The 25820-nt window shown below is 55.0% G+C and overlaps 2 protein-coding genes across 5 annotated transcripts in view; one reads left to right on the top strand and one right to left on the bottom strand.

The window, feature by feature from the left end:
* The first annotated feature begins 1219 nt into the window (after nucleotides 1–1219).
* Nucleotides 1220–18223, top strand: AIFM2 (apoptosis inducing factor mitochondria associated 2). Of its 4 annotated transcripts, XM_053207664.1 has the most exons (12): nucleotides 1269–1476; nucleotides 3866–3950; nucleotides 8780–8973; nucleotides 9338–9453; nucleotides 10777–10896; nucleotides 11594–11686; nucleotides 13379–13487; nucleotides 14447–14599; nucleotides 15179–15271; nucleotides 15991–16191; nucleotides 16480–16676; nucleotides 17959–18223. In XM_053207664.1, exons 3-11 carry the CDS (start codon nucleotides 8796–8798, stop codon nucleotides 16629–16631), a joined length of 1215 nt encoding a protein of 404 aa, XP_053063639.1. In that variant the 5' UTR covers nucleotides 1269–1476; nucleotides 3866–3950; nucleotides 8780–8795; the 3' UTR covers nucleotides 16632–16676; nucleotides 17959–18223. The 4 variants fall into 4 exon arrangements, with proteins under 4 accessions (XP_014918865.2, XP_014918864.2, XP_053063638.1 ...); XM_015063379.3 differs by lacking the exon at nucleotides 3866–3950 and having other exon boundaries at nucleotides 1220–1476; nucleotides 16480–16653; XM_015063378.3 differs by lacking the exon at nucleotides 3866–3950 and having other exon boundaries at nucleotides 1222–1476.
* A 16-nt stretch (nucleotides 18224–18239) lies between these two features.
* The window catches only part of LOC106967157 (core histone macro-H2A.2), a 58254-nt gene continuing 50673 nt past the window's right edge, over nucleotides 18240–25820 (bottom strand). Inside the window, exons 8-9 of the mRNA XM_027062172.2 lie at nucleotides 21051–21225; nucleotides 18240–19013 (exon numbers count right to left, since the gene is read on the bottom strand). Coding sequence (XP_026917973.1) covers nucleotides 18848–19013; nucleotides 21051–21225 — 341 coding nt within the window. The 3' untranslated portion in view covers nucleotides 18240–18847. The remainder of the gene's footprint in view (nucleotides 19014–21050; nucleotides 21226–25820) is intronic.

Below are 25820 nucleotides of genomic sequence, written 5' to 3'. Positions count from 1 at the left end.
TTCTCAGCTCAGGATGGTTCTGGGCACCAATGTCTTCTAGGTGGAATTGATCACGACCCGTCCCATACCAGGAATATTGGATACAAGGCCCTTGGCCACAGCTTTTGGAAAAGGTACAAAACAGGTCACTGCTAGTGTGAACGTTCATGAAAGCTGGGAAGACGAAGGGCAGTATTCTGGGAACCAGGAAGCCGCCAACATACCCTGTAGCCTTGGGCAAGCTAATCTGCCCACATAAAACACCTATAATGAATGGCTAAGTGCTAATACTTGCATTAAATAGATGAAGATGGCTCATCTGTCACCCAACTGGCTACATCCTACCACCAGGTTCGCATCATTGGGTTTCTCTCTAGATCCTAGTCAAGCCCCTTTGTCTCCAGGACTGCCCTGCTGACTAGTTCCCCAATTTCAGGGAGCCCTGCCATTTCCCGATCCTTTCACCACAAAACAGAACTCAGACCTGTCACTCTCCTGCGTAAAGCCCTGCGGTGGTATCCCGTTGCCCTGGGGATGACACGACCCCACCAGGTCTGTACACCCTGCCCACGCTGGGCCACCCTGTCCTGTGACCGCCTCCACCACACCCCCGCTGTTAGCTCTTTGTCCTGCCTGTGCGTCTTTGCACACCCAGAGCACAGCTGCCTTCTCTCCGCCCGCGTCAACTCCTCATCCTTGGCAAGCTTCCTTTATCCCCAGTCTCTCGTAGGGCGGTTAGCGATACAGGTTATGTGTATTTACTATTTGTCTTTCCCCGGAATGTCAGCTCCGCGGAAGGCAGACACGGCGTCTCTTTTGCTCTCCATCCTGACCCCCACCCCCACCCCCCCACGCCGCGCACAGTGCCGGCGTTCAGCGGGTGCCCGGCGGCGCCGTTTGCCGAATTGGGATTTACAGGCGAGCAGCCGGAGGCTGGTGATCCGCCCGCTGTGGAGTCGCGCTGAGCTCTCGGAGCTTCCGAGGGGCCTGGCAGACAGGCGGCCGAAGTCAGAGGCGTGGGGAAGGCGTTCCGGGCGTCGAGCGCTCGCGTGGGCCCGGGCACGCTCGGCGTCGCCAGGGGTTGCTGGTATCGGTGCGCGGCCGCAGCTCCCCAGGCTCCCTCCGGGGGCGGGCACGTACCGAGCCACGCCCACGCCCGCCGGGAGGGGCCTGGGGCGCGCGGCAATCCCAGAGCGGACTGGCCGAGTGGTTCAAGGGGCGGGCTCTCGGGGCCCCGCCCCCCCGCGCGCCCGCCCTACAGGCGCCCGGAGGGGCCTCGCCGGGCCTGAAAGACCTCTGGCGGGTTGCGTCCGAGCTCCGGTGTGCGGGCGTTGTGGCCCTGGCGGGGGAGGGCGGTTGCTCTAGGTACCGGGCCCCGGCCTGCCCCACCCCAGTTCCCTCAGCACACGAAAACTGGGAGGCTTAGGCCCGGCGGCAAGGGTAGGGCAAACTCGCCTCCTCCCCGTCCGCCCCTCGAAACTTCTGAGGTCTTCCCAGGTAAGACGGGCTGCCCTCTCCACGCCCCCACCCTGGGAGTGCTCGCGGGTCACCTCTGGGTGGAAGCTAGTGTCACAGGGCAGGAGGAAAACCTCCGTCTGTAGGAAGGAAATCCCTCGGGTTACCCGAGCGCCCACAGTCTCCGGGGTGCCCTAGGAGGTCTGCTTCTCCCCCCCATGAAGTCCCAGTTCCCGCGGGGACAAAGGCCAGTGGTCCCGAACTAACTCCGTTGGAGCTGGGAAAGCCGGGAAGCCTGAAGTCCACCCGGAGCTGCTTTTAGTGGGTGATGTCGGGCGTTTTCCTTCCAACACCACCCACTAAACTCACCGGCCTTTCCCCTCCAGCAAGAGTCCTTCTGACCCTTGGATGTACAGTCGGGGTGGGGAGGGGAGAGGCCCTTGGGAGCTGATGATCCCGCAGGAGCACAGGCACCGGGCAGAGGGTCAGACAGTTTGGGAAGGGGTTTTCGGGTGTCCCAGCCAGCTCCCTACCTTGTGTTCAAAGGCCAGCATGTACAATATGTAAATGTGTAAAATATCCGGGGGGCCTGCCCAGGCTGGTGTGTATAATGCGCATGACCACACTAGTGTCCAAACTCTCAGGCCCCCCTGCCCTCACCCTTGCGCCTAGAGAGGAGCCCTGGGAGGAGCGCTGGGTGAAACCCGGAGTCTGGAGGGCTTCTGCCTTAGGGGAGGAGACCCAGGCCCACTTGGGCCTGGCCTTGTTCAGGACTCCTTAGCAGTGAGGGGGTGGACCTGGGCTGAGCCTGTGTCCTCCAGGGCCAGCCGGGTCTTTGGCAGTGAAATGAAGAAGCCAGGGTCCAGACACAGGCAGTGAGCAGACTGTTGGTGGGGGTGTTTAGGGAACCACAAAGTGACTTGCTCCCAGGAGGGTATACAAGTTCCATGGCCTTGATTTTCTCTTTGAGTGTATGGAACACCTGAAGGAACATGTCTGCCCAGAGCTGCCCCGTGCTGGGCCATGAAAAGACAGCCCCTCTTCAGACTTTCTGTTCCTTCAGGAACTGGTCTTTTTTGGGTTATGTTCCGTGTGTGTCCCCTCAGGGGCCAGTCATGGAAGGCCAGCTCTCAGGCTGTCTAGTGAGGGAGGCTGCCTGCCCCTCTCCCTCCTGCAGGTAGGGAGGAGGTTCAGGGTGAGTCACACTCTAGTGGCCCCCTTATCCGAACTGCCATTATGGAAACTTGGCTGTGGAGATCCACCCTTGATAGGACTCTGATGACTCAAAAAATGGCCTGTTTTATTTGTAATCTCTGTGAAGCAATGCTGGGCAATGTCCTTGCTCTGATCAGAGCCCACATGGCTCCTGCTGTATTTCTGAAGCATGACCTCTTAACAGCTTTGGCATAAATGTGACTTCCTTGCTTTTCAGTAGATTCCTAACAGCCCCTTGTTTGTGTTACTAGAGAAAAATCATCCTGTGGTCAGGCTGGTGTCCTTGGCAGAGAAAGTAGGATTGACTGAGAAAATACAAGTGTAAACCAGATTGTGTGTGTGTGTGTGTGTGTGTGTGTGTGTGTGTATGGGGGGGGGCAAAGGTAAAATATAGGAGTTGCTGGACACGTAGGAGTTGTTTTCGTGGATGTTCTTTTATTTATTTTTATTTTGAGAGAGTGTGTGCGTGTGCTCATGTGCAAGCAGGAGGGGGGCGGGGGGAGAGAACCCCAAGCAGGCACGGGCCATCAGAGCGGAGCCTGACATGGGGCTTGAACTCACGAACCCTGAGATCTTGACCTGACCTGAAACCAAGAGTCAGACATTCAAGGACGCTCAACCGACTGAGTCACCCAGGAGCCCCTGGATGTTGTCTTATGCTGACATTCCCGAGTCTTGACAGATTTCATTAAGAGTCTCTGGGGTCTCTCCCTTGGCTTGATGTTCGGTTCAGAATCAGACGGTGGGATTGGCGCTTCTCCAAACAGTTGAATCTAGAATTACCAGATGCCTAGCAATCCCGCTCCTAGGGATATATACTCGAGAGAATTAAAAACCAGCGTCCACACAACAGCTTTTACACAAATGTTCACAGCAGCGTTGTGCGTAACAGCCACCAGGTGGAACCAACCCAAATGTCCATCAAGTGACAAATGGTGAAACAAAATGTGGTATCTTCGTACGATGGAATGTTAACCGTAAGAAGGAATGAAGGGGCACCTGGGGGGCTCAGTCGGTTAAGCGTTCGACTCTTGATTTCGGCTCAGGTCATGATCTCGCGGTTCATGGCATGGAGCCCTGTGTCAGGCTGTGCCCTGACAGCGTAGAGCCTGCTTAGGATTCTCTCTCTCCCCCCCTCTCTCTCTCTGCCCCTCCCCTGCTTGTGCTCGCTCGCTCGCTCTCTCTCAAAATAAATAAACATGAAAAATAAAAAAAGGAGAAGGATTGAAATGGCGATGCGTGCTACAGCTTGGACGACTCTTGAAAACACTATGCAAAGGGAAAGAAGCCAGTCACAAAAGGTATGGAATAGGCAGTCTATAGAGACCGAAAGATTAGTGGTTGCCAGCGGCTGGAGGGAGGGGGGGACGGAGAGTGAGTGCTAATGGGTAAGAGGTTATTTTGGGGTGATGCAGATGTTCTGGGATTAGGTCATAGGGATGGTTGCACAACTTTATGAATGTACTAGAAACCGCTGAATTGTATACTTTTAAATTTTATAATATATGAATATCTCAACTTAAAAAAATAAATGGTAGGAGGCCTGCCCAGCTTTTAAACTCTTATTATTTCTGTAAAAATGACATACATACCCAGTTAAAAATATTCCACAAACACATGGGGCACCTGGGTGGCTCAGTTGGTTGACTTCGGCTTGGGTCGCAACGGTTTGTGAGTCTGAGCCCCACAGTGGGCTCTGCTCTGACAGCAAGGAGCCTGCCTCAGATCCTCTGTCTCCCTCTCTCTTTCCCCCTCCCTTGCCTCTCAAAAATAAACAAACGTTAAAAAAACATTTACAACACACACACACACAAAGTTCGAAGAAGAGAGTAAAAACATCACCTGGTGACCACTGTTAGCATTCTGGCTCAGAGTGCAGTTCTGGTCAGAGTGTTGAGGATTGAACTTGGACAAATTATTGAACTTGTTTCCAAAGTGGGGATAAAACCCCACACCTGTTCAACGCAGAGATATGGATAAAAGCACAAAGAGTTCTGGCTGATGTGATCATTACGTGTCTGTGTGTCTGTGTCTGATTTGCACACACCGTGGGATTAGACTTCGCATGCTGTTCTATTACCTAACTTTTTATGGATAGCCTTTTTTACCCCCCTAAGACTTTATGTTTTTATTAAAAAAAATTTTTTTTAAGTTTACGTATTTATTTTGAGAGAGAGAGAGAGGGAGCGAGCGGGGGAAGAGCAGAGAGAGAGGGAGAGAGAGAAAATCTCAAGCAGGCTCAGCACCGTCAGTGAAGAGCCCGATGCGGGGCTTGAACTCATGAACCACCGAGTCCATGACCTGAGCCGAAACCAAGAGTTGAGCGCTCAACCGACTGAGCCACCCAGGTGCCCCTAAGACTTTATGTTTTTAGAGTAGTGTTAGGGGCACAGCAAAGTAGAGGGGAGGGTGCAGAGATTTCCCCCGTGCCCCCTGCTCCTACACAAATACAGCTTCTCCCATTGGCAACACCACTTTTCCAGAGCGATACATTTCTTAGAGTTGATAAACCTGCATTGACATAATCACCCAGAGTCCATAGGGTTAACTCTTGGTTCTGTACATTCTATGGGTGGGGACTAGCCATGGACAGAATTTGCATGTGAAAAATCATCACTCTAAAAGCAAATGGCTCCAGAATATTCCATCGTATGGGTGTATAATAGTGTCGTCTGCCATTTATGCAGGTTTCCATTGATTGATGGCATCTCCCATTTATTGAGGCCATTTGCGCAGCCATCCTGCTACGTTAGCACATATAATTCAGCCTACACTTTTTGACCACCTTTAGGCTATGTAGCTGGGAAGGCAGGTCTATGACCTAAGCCCCTGGTTTCGGCACGCTGCAAATTAAGTTGTGCCTAGCAGGGTCTAGCTGTCCTTGGGGCCATGGGAGAATTGGCACTAGAATAGCCAAGGGAGGGTTGGCGTGTCCGAGAATGTTGGGGAGGGGAGGCTGCTGGGGAGGAAAGGTGGAGTGGGCTGGGGAGCTGCCAGCCTCCAGTCCCCAAGTGGGAGTGTCAGAGGCTAGGGGAGGGGAACAGATTCCAGGAGAGGCCTCAGGCGGTTTGGATTGTAAAAGAGCTTCCTCTTCCCAGGCCCAGCTTTGGCAGCCCCTCCTAGGCCTGGCTCTGCCCTCGGGCCCCAAACCTTCTACTGGGAGCTCTGGAGAAGCAATTTGCTTTTATTGAGGGGTGTACCTAGTTGGGCAAGGCCAAGGTTAGGCTTCCTTTGGGGAAGCCAGTTGATGATCTGGGGGGTCTGAGGGAGCAGAGATTCAACTCCTTGGCCAGCCCACTGTCCGTCAGGTTTATGCTGGGGTTGCTGGACTTTCTGCCCTGGGAAGGAGATTCTGGCCTAAGCTTGTCTTTGGTGGTGAAGGCCCCTGGCCCCGGCTGTTTTTCAAGGCTCCTCCTTGAGCTGCCCTGCGTGGTCCAATGTGACCCAACCCTTCCCAACAAGCTGTGTATCCTCTCTAGGGCCTGTGCCCTACTTGGAGGCAGAGTTCTCTGGTTTTTGTCCGACCTCCTTGCTGACTGCTGGCACAGAGGGGGCTGGGTTGAAGGGGGCAGGTGAAATGTACCTCTTCCATAGCTTGCCTCACTGTCTGCCACATTCACAGGCCCTGCTCAGCTTCTGGTATCCTTTCCTGGCCTCTGGCTGGGTTCCTGGGCCCTTTTGGGTCCTGGCCTTGGGAGATATTCTCCTTCTGGCCCAGTTGGCAGATTCAGCCTGATGAACACACAGGGGCCAACTCTGGACAACCTTTCCGAGGGCCTGGAACAGTGAAGGTGGTGCTGCATGCTGGGGACTTGTCTTGGTCACAGCCCTGCTGAGGACTCAGTTTCCTCATCTGTAAAATGGGTGGGATGTATAATCCTTGATGTACTGGGAACCATTCAGCCAATGAGAAACAAAGTTAAATCTCTAATGATTTCCTGTGCCAAAGCTACCGGCTCTGCCGGAGCTGGGTTCCTTCTCCCCCAGGGGAGAAATGAGGCAGCGGGGATTTGAATGCCAATGAGAACGGTGCCTGGAGGTCCATCCAACCTTAAACTGCCTTCATAAGTAGAGGAAGAGCCACGTCTTGGAAACTTACATGTGCAAGGACATTTCAGGGTGTCCCCTCCCATTACAGGCCCAGAGAGGGGAGGGGTTGTGCCCCAGGCCACACAAATGGTGCAGGAACGCGTAGTGGCCTTCCAGCTGCCTGTAGTGCTGAGAGGGTCCCAGATGGCCCGGAACGTGCTTCCCCATCGAGCCTTTTGACAGCTTGCTGTCTGTCCTTCAAAGTTGCCCTGAGTTCCAGTTTCTTACTTCTCTGCCTCCCCTCCCCCCGCTTCCCCAAAACACCCCTTCCCTGAAGCCCACAGCAGCTGTTGGCCTCTCCTGCTGCTTTCTGCGTGAAGCTTTTGTGTAAGCTTTTGTTTCTTTCCTCAGCGTTTCTCTCCCGCAGCCTGGCTTATTTCTGCCTCTCCTTGGAGCCTGGCTCAGGCCAGGAGCTTTGCTTGCCTGTCGCCCCTGAGCCAGCATCTCCCGGCAGGATGCTCTCAGGATCTCAGCTGCAGTCAGGACTGCTCCCCACAAAGCTCCCACCCGAGCGAGCCCAGAGGCCTGGACCAGGAGCGCCCCTCTCCGGGGCTAAGCTGCTCTGGAGACCAGGCCCCTCGCCACAGCCCCAGGCCAGCCCCTCGGCTCTCCATGGAGGCACCAGGTGACCCAGGCCCTTGGGAGGGTGAGCCTCAGGCACAGCCTCCCAGACTGGCTAGGAGAGCTCAGGTAAACTGCTCTCTTCTTCTTTTTCCTTTGTGCTCAGTGGTTTCGTGCCTAGTGACCCCTGCCTCGGAAGTCCTCTAGCATCCGCTTCAGTTCTGTGCCAAGCAGTGTGTCCCGAATCTCAGCTCCTCAGGGATTCAACCATAGTTGGTTCTCAGTCTGCCAGGAGCTGGTCAGGCTGCCCCAGTCCACGTGTGGGCGTCAGGGGCACACTCGGCCTGCAGATCTGGCTTCCGCCCTCTGCCGATGCTCTCACAGAGGACCTGTCCCAGGCAGGGAGCAGGACCTCGCACCCCACTCCCTCTGACCGGAGTCTGCATGATGAGTGCTTCTCCCTCACCCTCCCTCCCTCACCTACCAGCAGGTGTTCTTCCTGCCCCCCTGGGGGGATGTTGCTCAGCCATCTTGGAGCGCCTCTGCTGTCCCAGGAATGCTGGGGGCGGGGGTGACTTGCCTACCGCAGGCCCCTCTTCATGACCCCAATCATACCACACCCTGTTTGCACCTTGATTGTCATAACCTGCTAATTGATCTCCTTAGACCTGGGGTTCAAGGCGGAGACCCGTGAGCCGGGCAGAATCGTTGTCCGCTTGGTGCAGTGCTTGAAGAATTTTGCTTAGTTCTTTTAATGTGGTCTGTGCGTGCCAGTTCCCCACGGGCGTGCCCACTGCTTCTCGTTGCTGTGTGCCTGCCTAGCGTCGCTCATCGACATCATCCACCTCACCCTCTGAGTCTGCAAGTCCTGCCTTTACAAGGGCAGGGATGGTGTCCGTCTGTCTGTCTGTCTGTCTGTGATTACTGCGTCCACAGCACAGAGCGCGCTCAGCCAGGACTTGAACCCAGGCTGTTTCACCCCAGCAACTCAGTTAATGCATGTTGCTGAGTGGACAACTATACTGAGTGAAAAAAGTGCACAACAATTTGGTTAATGTGGGCAAAAAGTAATATTGAAGGTGCACAGAATATCTCTGGAAGAATTCAGATAAACTCGGTAATAGCAGATGCCTTGGAGGAGGGAGCTGGGTGGTTGGGGAATGGGATGGAATTAGGATACACCTTGTTCCTCTGGAATTTAATTCAAATGCCACAACATTGCAATTTCATTAATAGACAGTTGTATACTTTAGAAAGATCAAGTCACAGGGTGCCTGGATGGCTCGTTTGGTAGAGTACGTGACTCTTGATCTTGGGGTCGTGAGTTTGAGCCCCATGTCAGGTGCAGAGTTTATAAAAAAAAAAAAAGGAAATAAAAAGATCAAATCTTGGCATTTGAGGCCTTTCTTGCTGTGGACCACCCCTGCCCTCCCAGCTCTTGAGGCCCCTGACCCTAATGTGGTGTCTCCTCCTATCCCAGGAGCACCCGGTCTGAGATGGGGTCCCAGGTCTCCGTGGACGTGGGAGCTGTGAACGTGGTGGTCGTGGGTGGGGGCTTCGGTGGGATCGCCGCCGCCAGCCAGCTGCAGGCTCTGAACATCCCCTTCGTGCTGGTGGACATGAAGGACTCCTTCCACCACAACGTGGCAGCCCTCCGGGCCTCCGTGGAAAGCGGTAACAGCCTCTTTTCTGGGGCTTTCTTTGTGCGAACGGTCTTGTTAACCACTCTGGGTCTGGAGGGGTTTTCTCCGCTTAGGGCAAGGCCTGAATTCTGCCTTTAGACAAATTCCAGAGATTCTTAAGAAGGTCACTGGCCTTAAGCAGCGGCCGTAGCAAGGCTGCAGAAGTAAGAGCTGGAAACTTCCCTGAGGACCTGGTGAGGCCCAGGCTGGTGCTTTTAGGGGGTGGTGGTATCCCGGGAATACCACTGACTCGGCTGTTTGGCCAAGGATACCCCTCAGGAAAGGTTCTGAGTTTTTGTGGCCTCCGATGGGCAGCTCACTTTTCCTCTGTGACCCCCTCTGTGTCCATTCCCCAGGGTTTGCCAAAAAGACATTCATTTCCTACTCGGAGACCTTTAAGGAAAACTTCCGGCAGGGGCTGGTAGTGGAGGTGGACCTGCAGAATCAGACGGTGCTGCTCGAGGATGGCGAGGTGAGCATCCTGGGGGCTGACCCGACCCTCAGCTCGCTTCGGGAGGCCCGCCCCCCCCTCCCCGACCCCAGGGGCTGCGGCTGCGGCTGCTGGTGGGGAAGAACGCGGCCGGTGTCAAGGGCTGAGAGAGTCATCTGTGGCCCCTACGCGGTGCCGGGTGGACAGCAGATGCCTCATAAGCAACGACCCGACCACAGCAGCCACAAGAGTGTGGTGGTACTTCTCCTCAGCCTTTCCTGTACGCCAGGCACCGTCTTCAGCCTTCCTGAGTCGCACTTCGTGCCCACCATGACTGTGAAGGAGGTGGTATAGCCTCACTTTACAGGGAGGTTGGTTAAGCGGCTTGCCCAAGATCCCACCCCTTGTAAGACACTCAGCCAGGGCTTGAACCCAGGCTGTTTCACCCCAGGGTCTACGCTCTGAAAGCTGGGGTCCCAGACCAGGCCCGGGCCCGGCCAGCCTGTGGGGGCGCTCCAGGCTGTGTAGACTCGGTCATGTAGGTGCACACGTGATCCCACATCCCCCGGATTGGGAGGTGACTGGGGCAGAGGTCTTCGCTCGTGTCTGCAACCCCCAGCCCCGGGTGGAGCCCAGGGCCTGGTACCTGCAGTGACCAGAGGTCCCTCAGTGAGCTGCCGTGTGTCGTATTAAGGGTCACCTCCAGTCTGGCCCTCTGCTCTATTCAAAGCTCAGGGGGGACTGGAGAGAGGGGACTCCATCTCTGTCCTCAGTGATTTAGCGTGACTCGGGCTTTCTTGAATTAATTTTCGGGCTGGGGAATCTCTTGGTTGGAAAGATGACCGAGTCTCCTTGTCCTGTGGTTTGGGCCACGGGGAAGGGGCTGAGTGGGACACGGCCCCTCCGTTCTCCCTTCCCCCAGAGCAGCTCTGGTTTTGTCAGCTTTATGTATTTAGGCTCCAAACAATTTCCCTCATTCCCTCCCTCCCTCCCCCCCTTTTTTTTTGGCTTGTAAAATCCCTAGGAAATTCTAAACTGACTCCACATGGGAAGTTCGAGGCCTGCTTATCTCCACGAGTAGTTTCCTGTCCCTGCTCACCTGCCCGCTGCGTGGGGGTGCATCCCTCCCGTTTCCGTCGGGGGAGGAGGCTCTGGCAGGAGGTACAGGCCGCGTCCTTAGGTATATCCCGGGGTTCTGGTGCTACCCCGTGGCTGGGCAGTGTCGTGCTTTTGCTCCTTTCAGAAGAGGGCGGCCTCAGTGTGCCCAGAGGGGCCTCCCCGACCTGGTGCCTCTTGCCCAGCGGCCTGATGGCATTCAGTAGTAGCCCAGGGCTGCCCTCACTTCCTTTCCCTTGCTCCCTACAGGCCCTGCACTTCTCACATCTTATCCTGGCCACTGGCAGCACTGCGCTCTTTCCGGGCAAGTTTAACCGGGTGGCCAGCCGGGAGGTTGCTATCCAGGCCTACGAGGACATGGTGAAGCAGGTGAGCCGCCCGTTGGCCAGGGCGGTCTCTCGAGGGCCAGGTGGACCCCTGGGAGGGTGGGACCACTATGGTGAGCCCCGGGCGCAGCCATGAAGGTGGGGCGTTACTAGGGAGAGACTCCCTGGGGGGAGGCCTTTGTTCCTGTCATCGAAGTCTGGACATGAGCACCCCAGACCTCACGCAGTGACTGGTGTGGGTCCCCGACTTGTCTCTGTTGGGGTCCCGTTTGCACAAGGCTTTGTGTTTCACACAGCGGGCTCAGATCCATGATCGCAGGCAGCTTTCACTGAGAGGTGGGCGGGCGGGGTCCGGCACCACTGGGGTGAGGAGTGGAGACCCAGAGAAGGATCCCGAGGTGGCTGCTACCGCGTGACTGCGGCCAGGCCCTGCCCTCTCTGCCCAGCCTCTGAGGAGCCTGGGGAACCTCTCTCGCGTCATCAGGGACAGACGTGAGTGTCAGGGTCGGGATCCCGGCTGTGAACTCAGGCAGACCTGGGCCGCGGTCACCTGCCCCGTGGGGCTGATGCAAGAATCGAGGGAGCAGACGCAGGGAGATGGCCGGCCCCGTGGAAGCACATTTGAATCCCAGACTCGGAAAGGCTTCTGTTCTCTTCTCGGGGCCAAGGGGCCCACGCCCTGGCCGAGCCACGGGGCGGACTGGGTCTGAGGGCGCGTGTTACACTTCCTTCCGCTGCAGGTCCGGCGCTCACGGTCCGTGGTGGTGGTGGGAGGCGGCTCTGCCGGAGTGGAGATGGCGGCAGAGATTAAAACCGAATTCCCCGAGAAAGAGGTGGGCGTGCGGCCTTGTCTTTGCACTCGGGGCCCAGCTTCTCTGCACATCGGCCTGGGTGGCGGTGCTCTGTGAACTTGGAGTGCGAACGCATGTTTCCGCGCCTGTGGGGCGTCCCCTCGAGTTCCTCTCTCAGAGAACCAGGGCTGGTGAGGGGTCCCGCCCTCTGGTCCAGCCAGGAGACGTGAGGTGAACTCCCATGTCCCCTGCCGTGTTCCAGCCTCTTGAGATACAATCGTAGACCTTGGTTCCCTCTTTTTGCCGGCCCGCAAAGACCCCTGCGGTGGGTGTTCTGGGTGAGGCAGGCAGTGGCTGTTTGGTCTTCAGGAGACTGCGGGCCCGGCCCTGGGTGGCTCCGAGAAAGGAACCTCACTGGCCACGCTGGGGAAGGACTGGCCAACACCCCCCACCCCCCCCCGGGGATGGTGGCCTTGTTCCCTTTTACTGATGGACGGGTGGAGAAGCTGCCTGGTCCCCTGGAGAGAAACAGGACACCCTGGCGGGATGTCGAGGCTTGGCCGAGGGCTGAGTGGTGGTGGGTGATTATGGGACCTCGATGCAAGAGCTTGCTTGCTGCTGATGCCGGACCAGCTTTCGAGAGCCACATGGGCCCTGTGGCTGTTCTTCTTCCCTAAGGAAGGGCGGGTTGGCTTTGAAAAGTAAGATCAATATGGACGAATTGAATTACATGGCTGTTCTGCGGCAAATTATTGGTAATTATTATGAGCGATTGATGTAAAAGTTTGTTAATTTTGATTTATGGGGTAAAGACCAGTCTGAGGTAGTTAAGTCAGTCAGTATGGCTTCCGTGTGTTTATAACTGGTGGACAAATCCAGGTAATACTGGCCACCCTTTATTTGGCACTCAGTATGTGCTTCATACCTGTTTTCCCGGTTCATCATTACAAATGTGCTAGGAACGGGACTGGATCCCTGTTTGACGGACTTTTTGGGAAGTGTAGATTGGGTATCAGATGAGGCTTCAACTCAGGCAGTCTGACTTTAAAGCCCAAGCTTCCGGGGTGCCTGGGTGGCTCAGTCGGTTAAGCGTCTGACTTCGGCTCAGGTCATGATCTCACGGTTCGTGAGTTCGAGCCCCGCACCAGGATCTGTGCTGACGGGTCAGAGCCTGGAGGCTGCTTCGGATTCTGTGTCTCCCTCTTTGCCCCTCCCCCTCTGCTCCATCTCTGTCTCTCTCAAAATTAAATAAATGTTAAAAAAATTTTTTTTAAAGCCCAAACTTTGAACATCATTCGAGGCTGCCCCCCACTTCCCTGTGCTCACCCAGACAGCAAGTAGACGTGCCTGTGAGTGCCAGTTTTAGAACCAACTTTAATGTCAATGCCAGCCTGAGTTATAGTTAGAATGTCAATGGCTTATATATAGACTATAATTATAGGTGCCCGAGGTTGCCTGAAAATCATTTTCCACGTGGCCCCGGGAGTGGGGTGGGGTATGGAGCACTGGTACATTCTGAAAGAGTCTTAGGCCAGGCGATGTGGGCTCCAGCCCAGCTCGCTGTGATCTGGTTCCGGCATTGGGCGGATTACTTCTCCAGGGCCTCAGTTTCCTCACTTGTAAACTGGCGGTTGGCGAGGAGGTAGAAGAGATAGACTGATGGCATTTTTAAGCCTCTTCGTGTGAACAGGAGACTCAGTGGCTCCTTCTCTGCTCTGTGGTCATTTGTCCCAGGTCACTCTCATCCACTCCCACGTGGCCCTTGCCGACAAGGAGCTCCTGCCCTGTGTCCGGCAGGAAGCGAAGGAGATCCTGCTCCAGAAAGGCGTGCGGCTGCTGCTGAGTATGTGTGCAAGTCCCCCCACCGCCTTGCCCCTCTGCCTGGCCCCGTGAGATGTGCCCAGAGGCGTGGTCCCTGCCCCAGCTGGAGGGCCCTCGGTGTCCTGGGGTTGAACCTTGTTGTCCAGCTGGAGGCTCTGTGTGTCTTCAGACAGGCCAGAGGCCCCAGGACTTACAGGATTCCCCTGCCACGGAGGCAGCGCTGTCCTGACTATTGTTTTGGACACAGTGCAGGTGGTACCGGTTTGCTGAATGATTTAAGAAATCACCTGAAGGATCTGACCTGAATTATGATGACTCTGTGGTAGCGAATGGTGGGGTTTTTTTTGGTTTGTATTCAGAAAGTGGTGAGGAGTGTAGCCTTTGATGAGAACAGGAGGGGAGGGCACCACCCAGCTCGTTCAGAGAGCCGGGCCCTAACCCCTGCGCTGTGACCACTCCATTTCCGGGGCTCAGCGTCTGCGCTTTTCACAGGGAGGCGTGACGTTCCTGCTCTATGCAGACCCCTCCCGGCTCCTGGTCCCTTTGTAACTGGCTGTGCAGCACTGTGACCACCTTTGCTTTGAGGCAGTGTGGAAAGTAGGCTGGCTTCTGGACTTTTCTTGCTTTCACCTCAATGGTGCGCCTGGAGAGCCTTCCTGCCTGGTTAGGATGGTGTGGCTGACTCTCTGGGAGGTGTGGCGGAGGTCTTCCTCAAATAGCTTTTCCCAGAACGTCTTGGGAAACTCAGTTTCACTTTTGCACACTGCTTCGGGGAACTTTCCTCCCTCTGGATCCTCTGGGGTGGCCGGAAGTCCACACTGCGCTTCTTGGGGCAGCAGGGTGGACTGGCAGAGGGGCAGGGGTACGCCAGGAGCAGAGCAATCGCCTAGTTGGGCCCCAGCGGCCCAGGGCTTCCCCGGTCACCCTTGGCTTGGGCCCCAGCCCCCTGCCGGCCTCCTGCTCACAGATCTCCCTTGACAGGTGAACGGGTGAGCAATCTGGAGGAGCTGCCCCTCAACGAGTATCGAGAGTGCATCCAGGTGCACACGGACAAAGGCACAGAGGTGGCCACTAACCTAGTGATTGTCTGCAATGGTATTAGGATCAACAGCGCCGCCTACCGCAGTGCGTTCGGTAAGCAGGGGCTGGTGCCCACTCCCCGGGCCGCCTCACCCTTCAGCCGCTGCAGGCCGAGCAGGCCTCTCCACCAGGAATCAGGTCGCCAACCCTTCCCCCTCCATCCCAACCGCTCAGGTCTCTTCTGAATGGTGACATCAAACTTTAAGTTCAAGTCTGGATCCGCTCTTGTTGTGCCTTCTTTAGCTGTGGCCACGACTTAGCCCGGGGTGGCCCAAGTGACGGGTCTTTCAAAATTGGAGCCCGCCCCCTTGTGGTGAGAGATGGGAGCAGGTTTCAGAGCCAAGGAAAGATCCATTGTTTCACTTTCTTGGCACCTGAAGGGGAGGAAATTCCTGGGTCAGGCCTTTTACTGTTCACAGGTATGCCGTTCTCCCAGGCCCGGATCCAAACATTTGGCCATTCAGCTTGGAATGACCGTTTGGGGAGTAGAGGCAATAATTCGGCTTGAACTCTCCAGCTCACTGAAAGGTGAGAAGAGGCGGAATCTCGGCCTCCGTGTGTGAGCCAGAGACCGTGACTCTTCCTCGGCCCCATGATTGCTGTGTCCCCAGGTCCCTATCATTTACTCCGGAGCACCCTTCCTGGACAAGGAGCTCCTGTTTGGGTCCTACAGGAAAGAATTGGCCAATCACAGAAGAAGGAAGCTAGTCCCGGCCATGACTAGGGGTAGGATTGAGTGCTTATAATGCACAGAGATCCCAGAATTTTATACCCATTGGTCTTAATGTTATATTTTCTTTTCTTTTTTTTTTTTTTTTTTAATGTTTTATTTTTGAGAGGGGCAGGGGCGGACACACGGGAGGGACAGAGAGAGAGAGGGAGACAGAGGATCCGAAGCAGGCTCTGCACCGTTAGCACAGAGCCTGACGCAAGGCTCGGACTCACGAGCTGCAAGATCATGACTCGAGCCGAAGTCGGACGCTCAATGACTGAGCCACCCAGGCGCCACTTAATGTTACATTTTGAAAGATAATTCTTTTAAGCCCCTTAAAAAGAAAAGTTCAGCATTTTCTAGAGCCCTACATTTACTTTCAGAATCTGATCTGTGTTCAGAAGGAAATTCAAGACTTGGTTAAGTTGCAGCTTGATCACTGTAAGGTAATCAGTGTTAAGCACGGTAACTTAGAGCGTCAGATGCATTATATAAGGTGGCACTTTCTGTCTTTCTGACCAGTTTCCAACCCGGAATAGTTACCTGGCCTCTGCAGGAAGAGTTCTGAGATGGGGACTTTAGGCAGACATGAATTGGGTGGCCTGCTCGCCTCCTGAGGCCGTGCCCCTGGAGGGCGGCCTAGCCGGCACCAGAGGCCATCTTCACTGTGCCCTCGTGGCCACTTGACACGACAGCTCGGGAGCCTGGTTTCAGGGTTGGCTCTTCCTGGCAGAAAGTCATCTGGCCAGCGATGGCGCTCTGCGAGTGAACGAGTATCTCCAGGTGGAGGGCTGCAGCCACATCTATGCCATCGGCGACTGCGCAGATGTGAGGGAGCCCAAGATGGCCTACCACGCCGGCCTCCACGCCAACATTGCCGTGGCCAACATTGTCAACGCCAGGAAACAGAGGCCCCTCAAGGCCTACAAGCCAGGTGAGGAAGCCCCAGGTACTTCTCGGTTTGCGGAGAGCTGGGTTAGACACGGTGAAGCCTTTGCGAGCTTTCGGACGAAGTGGGCCTAGAACACCCTCTCAAGGCTGGCGATGGAAGCGTCCCTCTGGAGCTCGTTAAAAATAAGTCGGGACTCGCCCGTCTTCCTAAAAGTCATGCGCGTTTCCCTGTCCTCAGACCGAAGGCCCCGGGGAGGACTGTGCTCTGGGGATGGCAGGCCCACGAGTGGTGAGTGGGAGTCGAGCGTGTGCGCACGTGTCTGCTCCACAGGCGCGCTGACGTTCCTCCTGGCCATGGGGAGAAATGACGGCGTGGGCCAGATCAGCGGCTTCTACGTGGGGCGGCTCATGGTTCGGCTGGCCAAGAGCCGGGACCTGTTTGTCTCCTCGAGCTGGAAGACCATGCGGCAGTCTCCACCCTGAGCGGGAGCTGGGCCGCCGGCAGGTGAACGGATTGCTTGACCAGAGGTACCCACCTGACAAAGGCCAAAGAGCAAAGGCTCGTTTCCAAGAGTAAGGTGCCAGTGATGGACTGACCAGAAACCCACCTTACAGAAAACCAAAACCGGGAGAGAAAGAGAGAGCCGGAGAGGGAGAGAGAGAGGCATTAGAAAAGACACCCCCTAGAGGATGCTTTCTGGGGTTGGAGAGGTCGGCTTGCAGTTGTGCTGGCTGAGGGGTTCGCCTGGTCCTGGGGAGGGCATAGCCAGCCTTCTCTACCCTGGGCTCTTCGTGTGTGTGTGTGTGTGTGTGTGTGTGTGTGTGTGTGTGTGTGTGAATGCACATGTTGGCATTCAGGACTCTCAGAGCAAGAGAGAGCAGGCTCTCCTGGTGGCTGAAATCCTGTCTTATTAGGGCAGGCAGGGGAAGCTGCATGGTGGGACCGTCTAAGGAGTGGGATTTGGGGTCGAGATGGTCTGCACCCCGAGCCTTTCCCATCAGATCATGGGTGGGGAAGCCTGTGCATTCTTCGACACCCAGGTTGTTAATAGGAGCCTAAGTTTAAACTGTTAGTCGCTGTAATGTTTAATCTTCATAAAACTTTATATATTTCCATTTCTAGGTCCCGATGATATACCATAGGTTACATTTAAGAAGAAAGAGTTAGATAAATTACCCTCCCGGTTAGCCTATCCTAACAGAGAGTGAGTTTTTCCAAAGCTAACAGGTTAAGATGGAAGCTTGGCCCGCCAGCCGCTGGACATGTTAAGGAAAGGCAGCCGAGCTAATGGGACCCTTGGGTGGGTTGCCATTGGGCTGACGTTCAGGGAGCAGAGGGGGGCTCAACATGCTTCTAGGCTGCTGTCACGGTCAGTTGTGCAAGGGACAAAACTCCGGCTGATGCTGGGGGTGGGGGACCCTGTGGGAACCTCTGGGGTTTTGTGCTTCTGGTTTCCTGGCCAACCCCAGTGACATTTACGTGGAGGCCCAGCCGTGTGGCAATGCCTGCCACTGACCGTGTTAAGGCACATAAAGGACTCCTCTGTCTGGGAGAAGACTTCCAGTTGGGGGGAGGGAGTTTATTTTGGAAGACGTGGGTTAAATCTCTATAATGGAAGTGGTTGGTGATCTCACTGGAATAAATTCAGGCCCGGCTCACTCTTGATGGTGGCCTCTGGGTACTTGGCCAGAGTCCTTGGGACACCAGCCTCACCAGGGTTCTGAGGGCTCCCTGTCTGGGCTGTGGCCTGGGTCGGTTCCATTTGTTACCCAGGCCTACCTAAGTGACACGCGTGCCTCTCTCCCAAAGGATGACTACCCCACCGGAGGCTTCACCCAGGGCTCCCTTCCTGTGGGCCACGGCCAACCAGGCTCCCCTTCTGGAAGCAGGACCTGCTGCCTGAGAGACACAGGCTATTCTGTGCTGTCTGACCTGGGGACTAGCAGGGTGGGAGTCTTGGCTCATTAGTGACAGGCCTTGTTCTATTTATAACATTTTACAAGTGTCCCCCCATGGGGACATGGTTTTTCCAAACTGAGGAAAATATTGCAATAAAAGAATATGTTGTAAGAAAGACACTGGATCTTCTGTGGTTTTTTTTTTTTTTCCTTTCATTTTCTTTTTCTTTAAAAAAAAAAACAAAAACAAACAAAACCAAAACAAAAGCCTGAAGCAAAATCTTTTTAGGAGTAGATACAGATATTATTGGGTGGGGTGGGGGCACTAAAACAGAAAAGAAAAGCACCAGTGGGACGCCTCTCTCATTTTCTTCTCTCCATCACTGAACACAGACAGCCAACAAAGCCCAAGTCACTTTTATGCCCTCTTCCCTTGCAAAAAGGAGAAACAAGGTTTTAAGAATTTTGAAAGGATTTTTTTTGTGTGTGTGTAAAAGTCAATGCTATAAATCTAAAACGAAGTCTGTTTTTTAAAAAAGTTCTAAAACAACAGGAAGAAAACACATGGAAAGAAACCCCTCGTGGAGACCTGGTTAATTACAGACTGAGGCTCTTTGAAACGAGAATATAAAAGGCAGAGGGCTCCTTCCGTGGGCGGGACCTGCTCCTGCGGCCTCTGCTCCCCGCTTCCCTGCCAGCTGCCCTCCGCTCCCCTGCCGTCACACTTCCTCTCTCCTTTTACAAAATAAAACCCCACTCCTGTGACTTCGATCCTCCGGCCGGGCACGGGCACGGGGCGGCTACTTGGCATCGAGCTTGGCCATCTCCTGCACGTAGATGCCAATGCTCTCGCTGTCAAAGAGCAGGAAGTAGACATTCTTCAGCGAGGATGCGCTCGAGTCGTCAAAGTGGGCCGAGATGGCTTTGAGGGTCACCTGGGCTGCCGTCTGTTTGGGGAAGCAGTTTCTGTGCCAAAGGAAGAGAAGAGCTGACGTTACTTTGGTTCCCGGGACCTGCGGGTAACTCCGCTCTCAGCCTGGGGTTGGGGGGATACGGCCTCTTCTTATCTTTGCTTCCGTCTCCCGGGGTCTCACTGGGTGTAGGCTGGGCCACTATGGTCTTTGGTTGTCCTCACGGGGACAGCCCAGGAGTGGGACAGGCAGGAGACGCTGTCCCCACTTTACAAGAGCCACGCTGGCTCAGTCGAAGTCACAGGGCTGGCCGGTGGGCAGTGCCTCCTGCTTGGATGAATCTGTGGTGCCTGCCTCGAGTCGAGCGGGGCTTTAAAACCACAACCAACTCAGCATTTAAGCATAGCTAGGCTTTGTTAGCTCCCTCAACACTGCTTTACAATGTGGGGGTGCCTGGGTGGCTCAGTCAGTTAAGCATTCGACTTCAGCTCAGGTCATGATCTCACAGTTCGTGGGTTCAAGCCCCACGTTGGGCTCCGTGCTGACAGCTTAGAGCCTGTTTCTGCTTCTGTGTCTCCCTCTTTCTCTCTGCCCGTCTCCCGCTTGCCTCTGTCTCTTTTTCAAAAATAAACATTAAAAAAAAAAACAAACTGCTTTACAACGTCAGATCGTTAAAGGGCAGAAATGTGCACTCAAAAGCGTGTCTTCATAATTCCTTTTTTGTGCACCTCGTGTGCCTTTCACTAGCCCGTATGGACATGCCGCTGTAAGTCGGGGACTGGTGACTCTGGGTAGGGCCCTAGTCACCAAGCCGAGACGGAGCTGCCCACCAGGCTGGGCCACGGCTCCAGCCTCCAGGGACACGGCCGTTGTGGCGATTGAGGGTCAGCCACCAAGCCCCCTGGGGCGGGCGGGTGCAGGACGGGCCTGTCTGATAGGAATTCTTCTCACTGGGATGTCGTATCCTTGCGGCACGTGGTCCTGGCCACGGGGAGAATTCAGCCCGCCGTGCCTCTGGGCCAGGCTGTGGAGACCCAGCGCTGTTTGGGTTGAGACGGGATTACAGCGGGAAGCCAGGCCTCGCGATTTCCCTCTCAGCCTGCCCGTAACTCGACTATAACAGACCATCTTCTGTGTGTAAATCCTGCCCGTGTTACAGACAGGCATCTCTCAAGAGAGAGGGTGTTGAAAACTGAAGCAACAGCTTGCATTGGCCACGAGTGTGACAGGAGAGGACAGGCAGGCTACCTGTGAGGACAGAGATCCTCATTATGTACCTGCTATGCTCCCAGCTGGGGTCTGTGCCGATTAGAACAATCACTTCTCCAAACTCCCAAAGCAGACCCCGGGTGACAGCCTGTCCCTTCTCTGGGTGTGTCTGCCAGGGCCTCGGCCTCCGGCCTCTGCTCCCCTCCACCCCGGCAGCGCACAAGTCCCCCGGGGATTCTGAGATGGTAGTTCTGGGCTGCGGCCTGAAACTCTGTACTCTCACGTTCCGACACAGCAGAGTTACTGGTCCACGCACCGCCCTTAGAGTAGCAAGGCCTTTGGGCCTGGTGTTTTCTTTCTTTTTTTTTTTTTTAATTAAAAAAAAATTTATTTTTGAGAGAGAGAGAGAGCAGGGGAGGGGCAGAGAGGGGGAGACACAGAACACAAAGCAGGCTCCAGGCTCTGAGCTGTCAGCACAGAGCCTGACACGGGGCTTGAACTCGTGAGCTATGAGATCATGACCTGAGCTGAAGTCGGACGCTTAACCGCCTGAGCCCCCCCGGGCGCCCCAAGCCTGGTGTTTTCTGACCACGTGTTCGGATGGGCAGCAGGCGGGGACGTGGGCGTTGAACATGGCAGGCTCTCGGAGAAGCACTGTCCCTTGCTCTTCTCTGAAGCTGCCTTTCTCTGTGTTTCGAAGGGCGGAAATTGGGGTTTTCGCCCCATCCCCTGGTCAACATGCTTGGCCGGGCCGGCAGCCCTGGGTCACGTCTTCTGGAATGGGCAGACTGGATGTGCCTAAGTAGGAGGGCAGCAGGCCCCCAGGAGTGGGCTGGACGAGCACATTCCGAACCTCCCGCCCACCCCGAGGAGCGCGCCTTACCTGCCGCTGGGAAACGGTGGGAACGCCACAGACTTCAGCTTCTTGTCCTCTGCCGCCGACAGGCAGTTTTTGATGGTCTCTTCGAGCTGTTCTTCACATTTGTCGGAGCCCCACTGAGGGATGTGACAGTGGATGACAAATTTGGCTGCAAGTCCGCTGGATTGGCTGACAGCGGCTGGGACAGGAGAGAGAAACACTGCGGGTTATTTCCTAGGTCTCCGCCTTCCTCCTGGGGGCTGGGCGGAACCCCCCCTGTCCCTGTGTGCGGACAGGGAAGCCAGAGCAGCTAGCTGAGCAACGTTCCATGCTTCTTCTTTTTTTTAATTTATTTATTTTGAAGGAGAGAAAGCACCAGCCAGGGAGAGGCAGAGAGAGAGAGAGAGAGAGAGAGAGAGACACTCAACAAGGCCCCGCACAGTGCAGAGCTCGACTGGGGGCTCGAACTCATGAACCATGGGCTCGTGACCTGAGCCAAAACCAAGAGTTGATGCTTCACTGAGTCACCCAGGCGCCCCGGGTTCTGTGCTTCTGATGGGACCGTGCATTTGCGCTGTTGGAATTGCCCTGGACGGTCAGCACCAGCTGCAGACGGATGCGTTAAAAGCCGATGTGACTTGCCCGTGCTCTGCCACCCCGTCACTCGGCCAGGCCACCTACTGACGGTGGCTCCCAGTCAAAGGTACACGCCAGAATCACCCCGACAGCTGAGGAATGGCCTTCCCCAAATGTCCACGTCCTCGTCCCTGGACCCTGGGAGCGTGACCTTACGTGGCGGAAGGGACTCTGCAGGTGTGATTAAGTGAAGGATCGTGGGACGGGGTGGTTATCCTGGGTTAGCTGGGTGTGCCGTCAGTGGATCACCCGGGTCCTTCTAAGTGGGAGGCAACAAGGCCAAAGGCAGGAGAAGGCGAAGTAAGGACGGAGCAGAGCTTGGGGCGATGTGTCCAGGAGCCCTGAACGGCCCAGCCCGGAAGCTGGGAGGGGCAAGGAGCAGCTTCCCCGCGAAGGAACCCGCTCTGCCAACAACCTCATCTTAGTTCTTTCACACTGACCGTGGACTTCTGACCTCTGACACTCATCGAGAGTCGGTCTGTGTTGTCTGAAGCCACTAAGTTTGTGGTAACTGGTCACAAGCAGTGATAGGAAACGAATACAACAGCTTTTAATTATTAGATGCGTAGGCCCTGCCGCCCCCACCGGGCCCCCAGGATCCCGGCTCAGTAGGGCCGGTGCGGGACTTGCGCGTGTGTGCGTGCGTGCGTGTGCGTGCGTATGTGGTCTAGGGCCCTCCGTAAATTGAGAACCGCCGCACCACTCCGTTGCACATGCCCCCGGGCAGGACAGTCTTTCCGTCACTGAGGAGCCCGCACTGGGGGCAGGGGTTCAAAACGGGTTGTGAAGTCGACTTACACCAGCCTTGTCTCGTTGCTTCCGTTCGTGCTCCTTTTTACTCCCCCGATCCCATGCCGAGCAGTTGGGTCTGACCCACTGGCTATTCTTCGGCCACAGCCGCGCGCTACCTCCCCTAAGCCGCCCACCTTGCAGAGCTGGGGCTCCGTGCCCCTCAAGGAACCGGGTGTGCTAGTAACATAGACAGGTGCCTGCTGCGTTCTGGAGCGGTGTGGGGGGTTGATTAGAAAGATTTAGTTGAAATACACGATGCCCGCCTAGTTTTTGAGAAGTGTTTCCTAGCAACATCCACAGTGTTGGCGAACTAATGGCTGCACCTGCCGGGTTGGGCGGGTGGACACTCTTTGTGGACCTTTGGGGTCGGCCCGTTGCCTTCCCAGAGCCCTGCTGGGTGCGGGCCGCCTGACGGGTAAGTGAGTGAAGGAAATTTGCCAACATAAATACAGGAGGCAGGGGGCGTGACCGGGTGGACTCTATGACCGTGTACATTTGCACACCAGGAGCAGAATGTCCCCGGGCCGGAGTCCGGGGCTGTTCTCCAGAGAACCGGGGACACTTGGCATTGGTCCCACTGCTGGGGGCAATTTCTCTGAGGCTTCTCTACTCTCGTCTGCTGGCTCTTCACATACTGGGTGGATTTATTTTACATAAATTTAAAATATAATCATGTTACCAGCTGAATGGTGTCTTTTTAATGTAAAGTCATTTACAGTATTTTTTTTAATGTTTATTTATTTTTGAGAGAGGGACAGAGTGGGAGTGGGAGGGGGCAGAGAGAGAGGAAGACACAGAGTCTGAAGCAGGCTCAGGCTCCAAGCTGTCAGCACAGAGCCCGACGCGGGGCTTGCACTCCCGAATGGCGAGATCATGACCTGGGCCGAAGTTGCTTAACTGTCAGATGCTTAACTGACTGAGCCACCCAGTTGCCCCTAATGTTTACTTATTTTTGAGAGAGAGAGAGAGAGAGAGAGAGAGAGAGAGAGAGAGAGACAGTGCACACACGAGCAGGAGGGGGGTGCAGAGAGGAAGGGAGAGAGAATCCCAAGAAGGCTCCATGCTGACTTGGGGCTCGATCCCATGACCCTGGGATCATGACCTGAGCTGATATCAAGAGTCAGATGCTTAACTGACTGAGCCACCCGAGAGCCCCTAATGTAAAGTCATTTAAATAACAGGAATATGCTCCTAGATGGCAGTATTATGTCAATCATTGAATCTATTAAAACAAACCCTTCTCTTCCCTTTTGAGGCCCTCGACTACACTAGATTTTGAAGGTATCCTAAGACAAGGTATTCCCGTGGCAACTGAAAACGGACAATACGGCTTGAAGCTGTAATGATATAGAATGTTCCCTTGATGTGCCCAGGACAAGGGTTAAGGTATCTTGGGGACTGGGATGCTGAGACTTGGTAGAGGCACCAAGGCACTGATGTGGTGTCACCTGGGGAGCCACCTTCACCGGTGAAGACCTGTGCTCTCAGGGCAGCAGTGTCACTGCGAGGAGCCTCCAGAACCTTCCCTCAGGCAAGCCATCACATTCTGGAAGGCCCTGCACCTTCTCAGAGTTACTGCAGCTGAAGGGGGCTCCGGGGTGGCCCCTTGTCCTGATGGGAAGCTGCCAATCCTTGGTCTCCCTGACACCATGATTTTCCTTCTGCCTCAGTTTCCTGCAACAGCCTCTCTTCTTCCTATCTGTCTGGGCCCGGGTCTCTTCTCGCTGCTGCAGGCGGCACTCAGGCAGCTCTTAGGCAACTACCTGCAAGCCATTTTCTTCCTCAGTTTTTCCCAACCTCTCACCAGGGACGTGCACCTCAGCCAACTTTCCGGTGCCCCTGGTTCCGAAGCCCGATCCCCCCCTTCTCCATCTGTCACTGGAAACGTCAGCTGGTTTCCTCTGACTTGTCTCATTCAAAGACCCTCTGCTTCATCTCTCCTGCTTCCCATTCAGCTTCCCAGCTGGAATCAGGATGCATCTTACGACGGCTGCCAGCCCGGACTGAGCGGAGTTATTCCAGACAGAAGTGGCATCTGCTTGTCACCTGGGGTCACTACCAAACTGGTCTCATGTTCCACTAACCTCCCTGCCTGAGGTTTCTGGGCCGCACTGGATTCGGCAGCAAATCCATAAGAGTACCAGCTTATGGCTCAAATTCTCTAGAAGGGTTTTTTTTCCCCTCAGTCCACCCAAGGTCAAGGTCAAGATACATACTTGCTGCCCTTTCTGCGTGGTGGGTTCAAGTCTTGCTTGCTCTCGAATGGAACATTCCCAGCTTTATGTGGGGTCTCCTATTAGATATCCCATCTTGGATGGTTATTCCTTTTTTTTTTTTTTAAGGTTTATTTATTTTTGAGAGAGACAGAGCACGAGCAGGGGAGGGGCAGAGAGAGAGGGAGACACAGAATCCGAAGCAGGCTCCAGGCTCTGAGCTGTCAGCACAGAGCCCGATGGGGGGCTCGAACTCACAAGTCGTGAGATCACGACCTGAGCCGAAGGCGGAGGCTCAACCTACTGAGCCACCCAGGCGCCCCTTGGCTATTTATTCTTTCTTAATGATGTATACAATTAGGGCATGTCTTATAAGGGATGGCATTTTTAAACTAAATGTCACACTGATGTCTCCCCTCTTCCAGATTCAACCTCACCAATCCCTTCTTCCAACAGAGCTACCACGGATGGGTCCCAGGCCACGGGTGCTTGGACCTCACATACCTGCCCCACTTTCTTAGCTCATGATTATTCCTGAAGCCTTCCCCTTCCTTCTGGATTCATTTCTCTCCCGTGGGCCTTGCAGCAAAAGGGCCTGTGATTTCTGCCACCCAGCTTGTGTGTGTCCGAACACGGTGTCTTTCGCGCCACCTCCTGAATAGTAACAGAGCGGCGTGTGGAGTTTGTGGTTGATGGTATTTCCCCTGGGGGCTTTGAGGCCATTTTTTTCCCACTTCCAAGAATCTTCGGTTGCTGATGAGAAGTCTGTGGTCAGAATGGTCTTTACGTTGTCTGCCTTTCCCCTCAGCTTGCTTTGCAGGTTTCTCTTGATTTTTGAACTTCTTTATTGTTATTTTAATTTATTTTGAGAAAGAGAGAGAGAGCACATGCACATACAGGCGAGGGAGGAGCAGAGAGAGAGAGGAAAAGAGAGAGAATCTCAAGCAGGCTCCGCACTCAGCCCGGAGCCCGACGTGGGGCTCTGTCTCAGGGCCCTGCAATCCTGACCTGAGCCAAAATTGAGAGTTGGATGCTCAATTGACTGAGCCGCCCGGGTGTCCCTTAGCCATGTTGTTTTAAAATGTGTTTTTACTTAATGTTTTTTATTTATTTTTGAGAGAGCGCACGCATGAGCAGTGGGGGCAGAGAGAGA

The sequence above is a fragment of the Acinonyx jubatus genome, chromosome D2 (assembly GCF_027475565.1).
Source record: "Acinonyx jubatus isolate Ajub_Pintada_27869175 chromosome D2, VMU_Ajub_asm_v1.0, whole genome shotgun sequence".
Classification (NCBI taxonomy): Eukaryota; Metazoa; Chordata; class Mammalia; order Carnivora; family Felidae; genus Acinonyx; species Acinonyx jubatus.
This window is presented reverse-complemented; position numbering and strand designations above follow the sequence as displayed.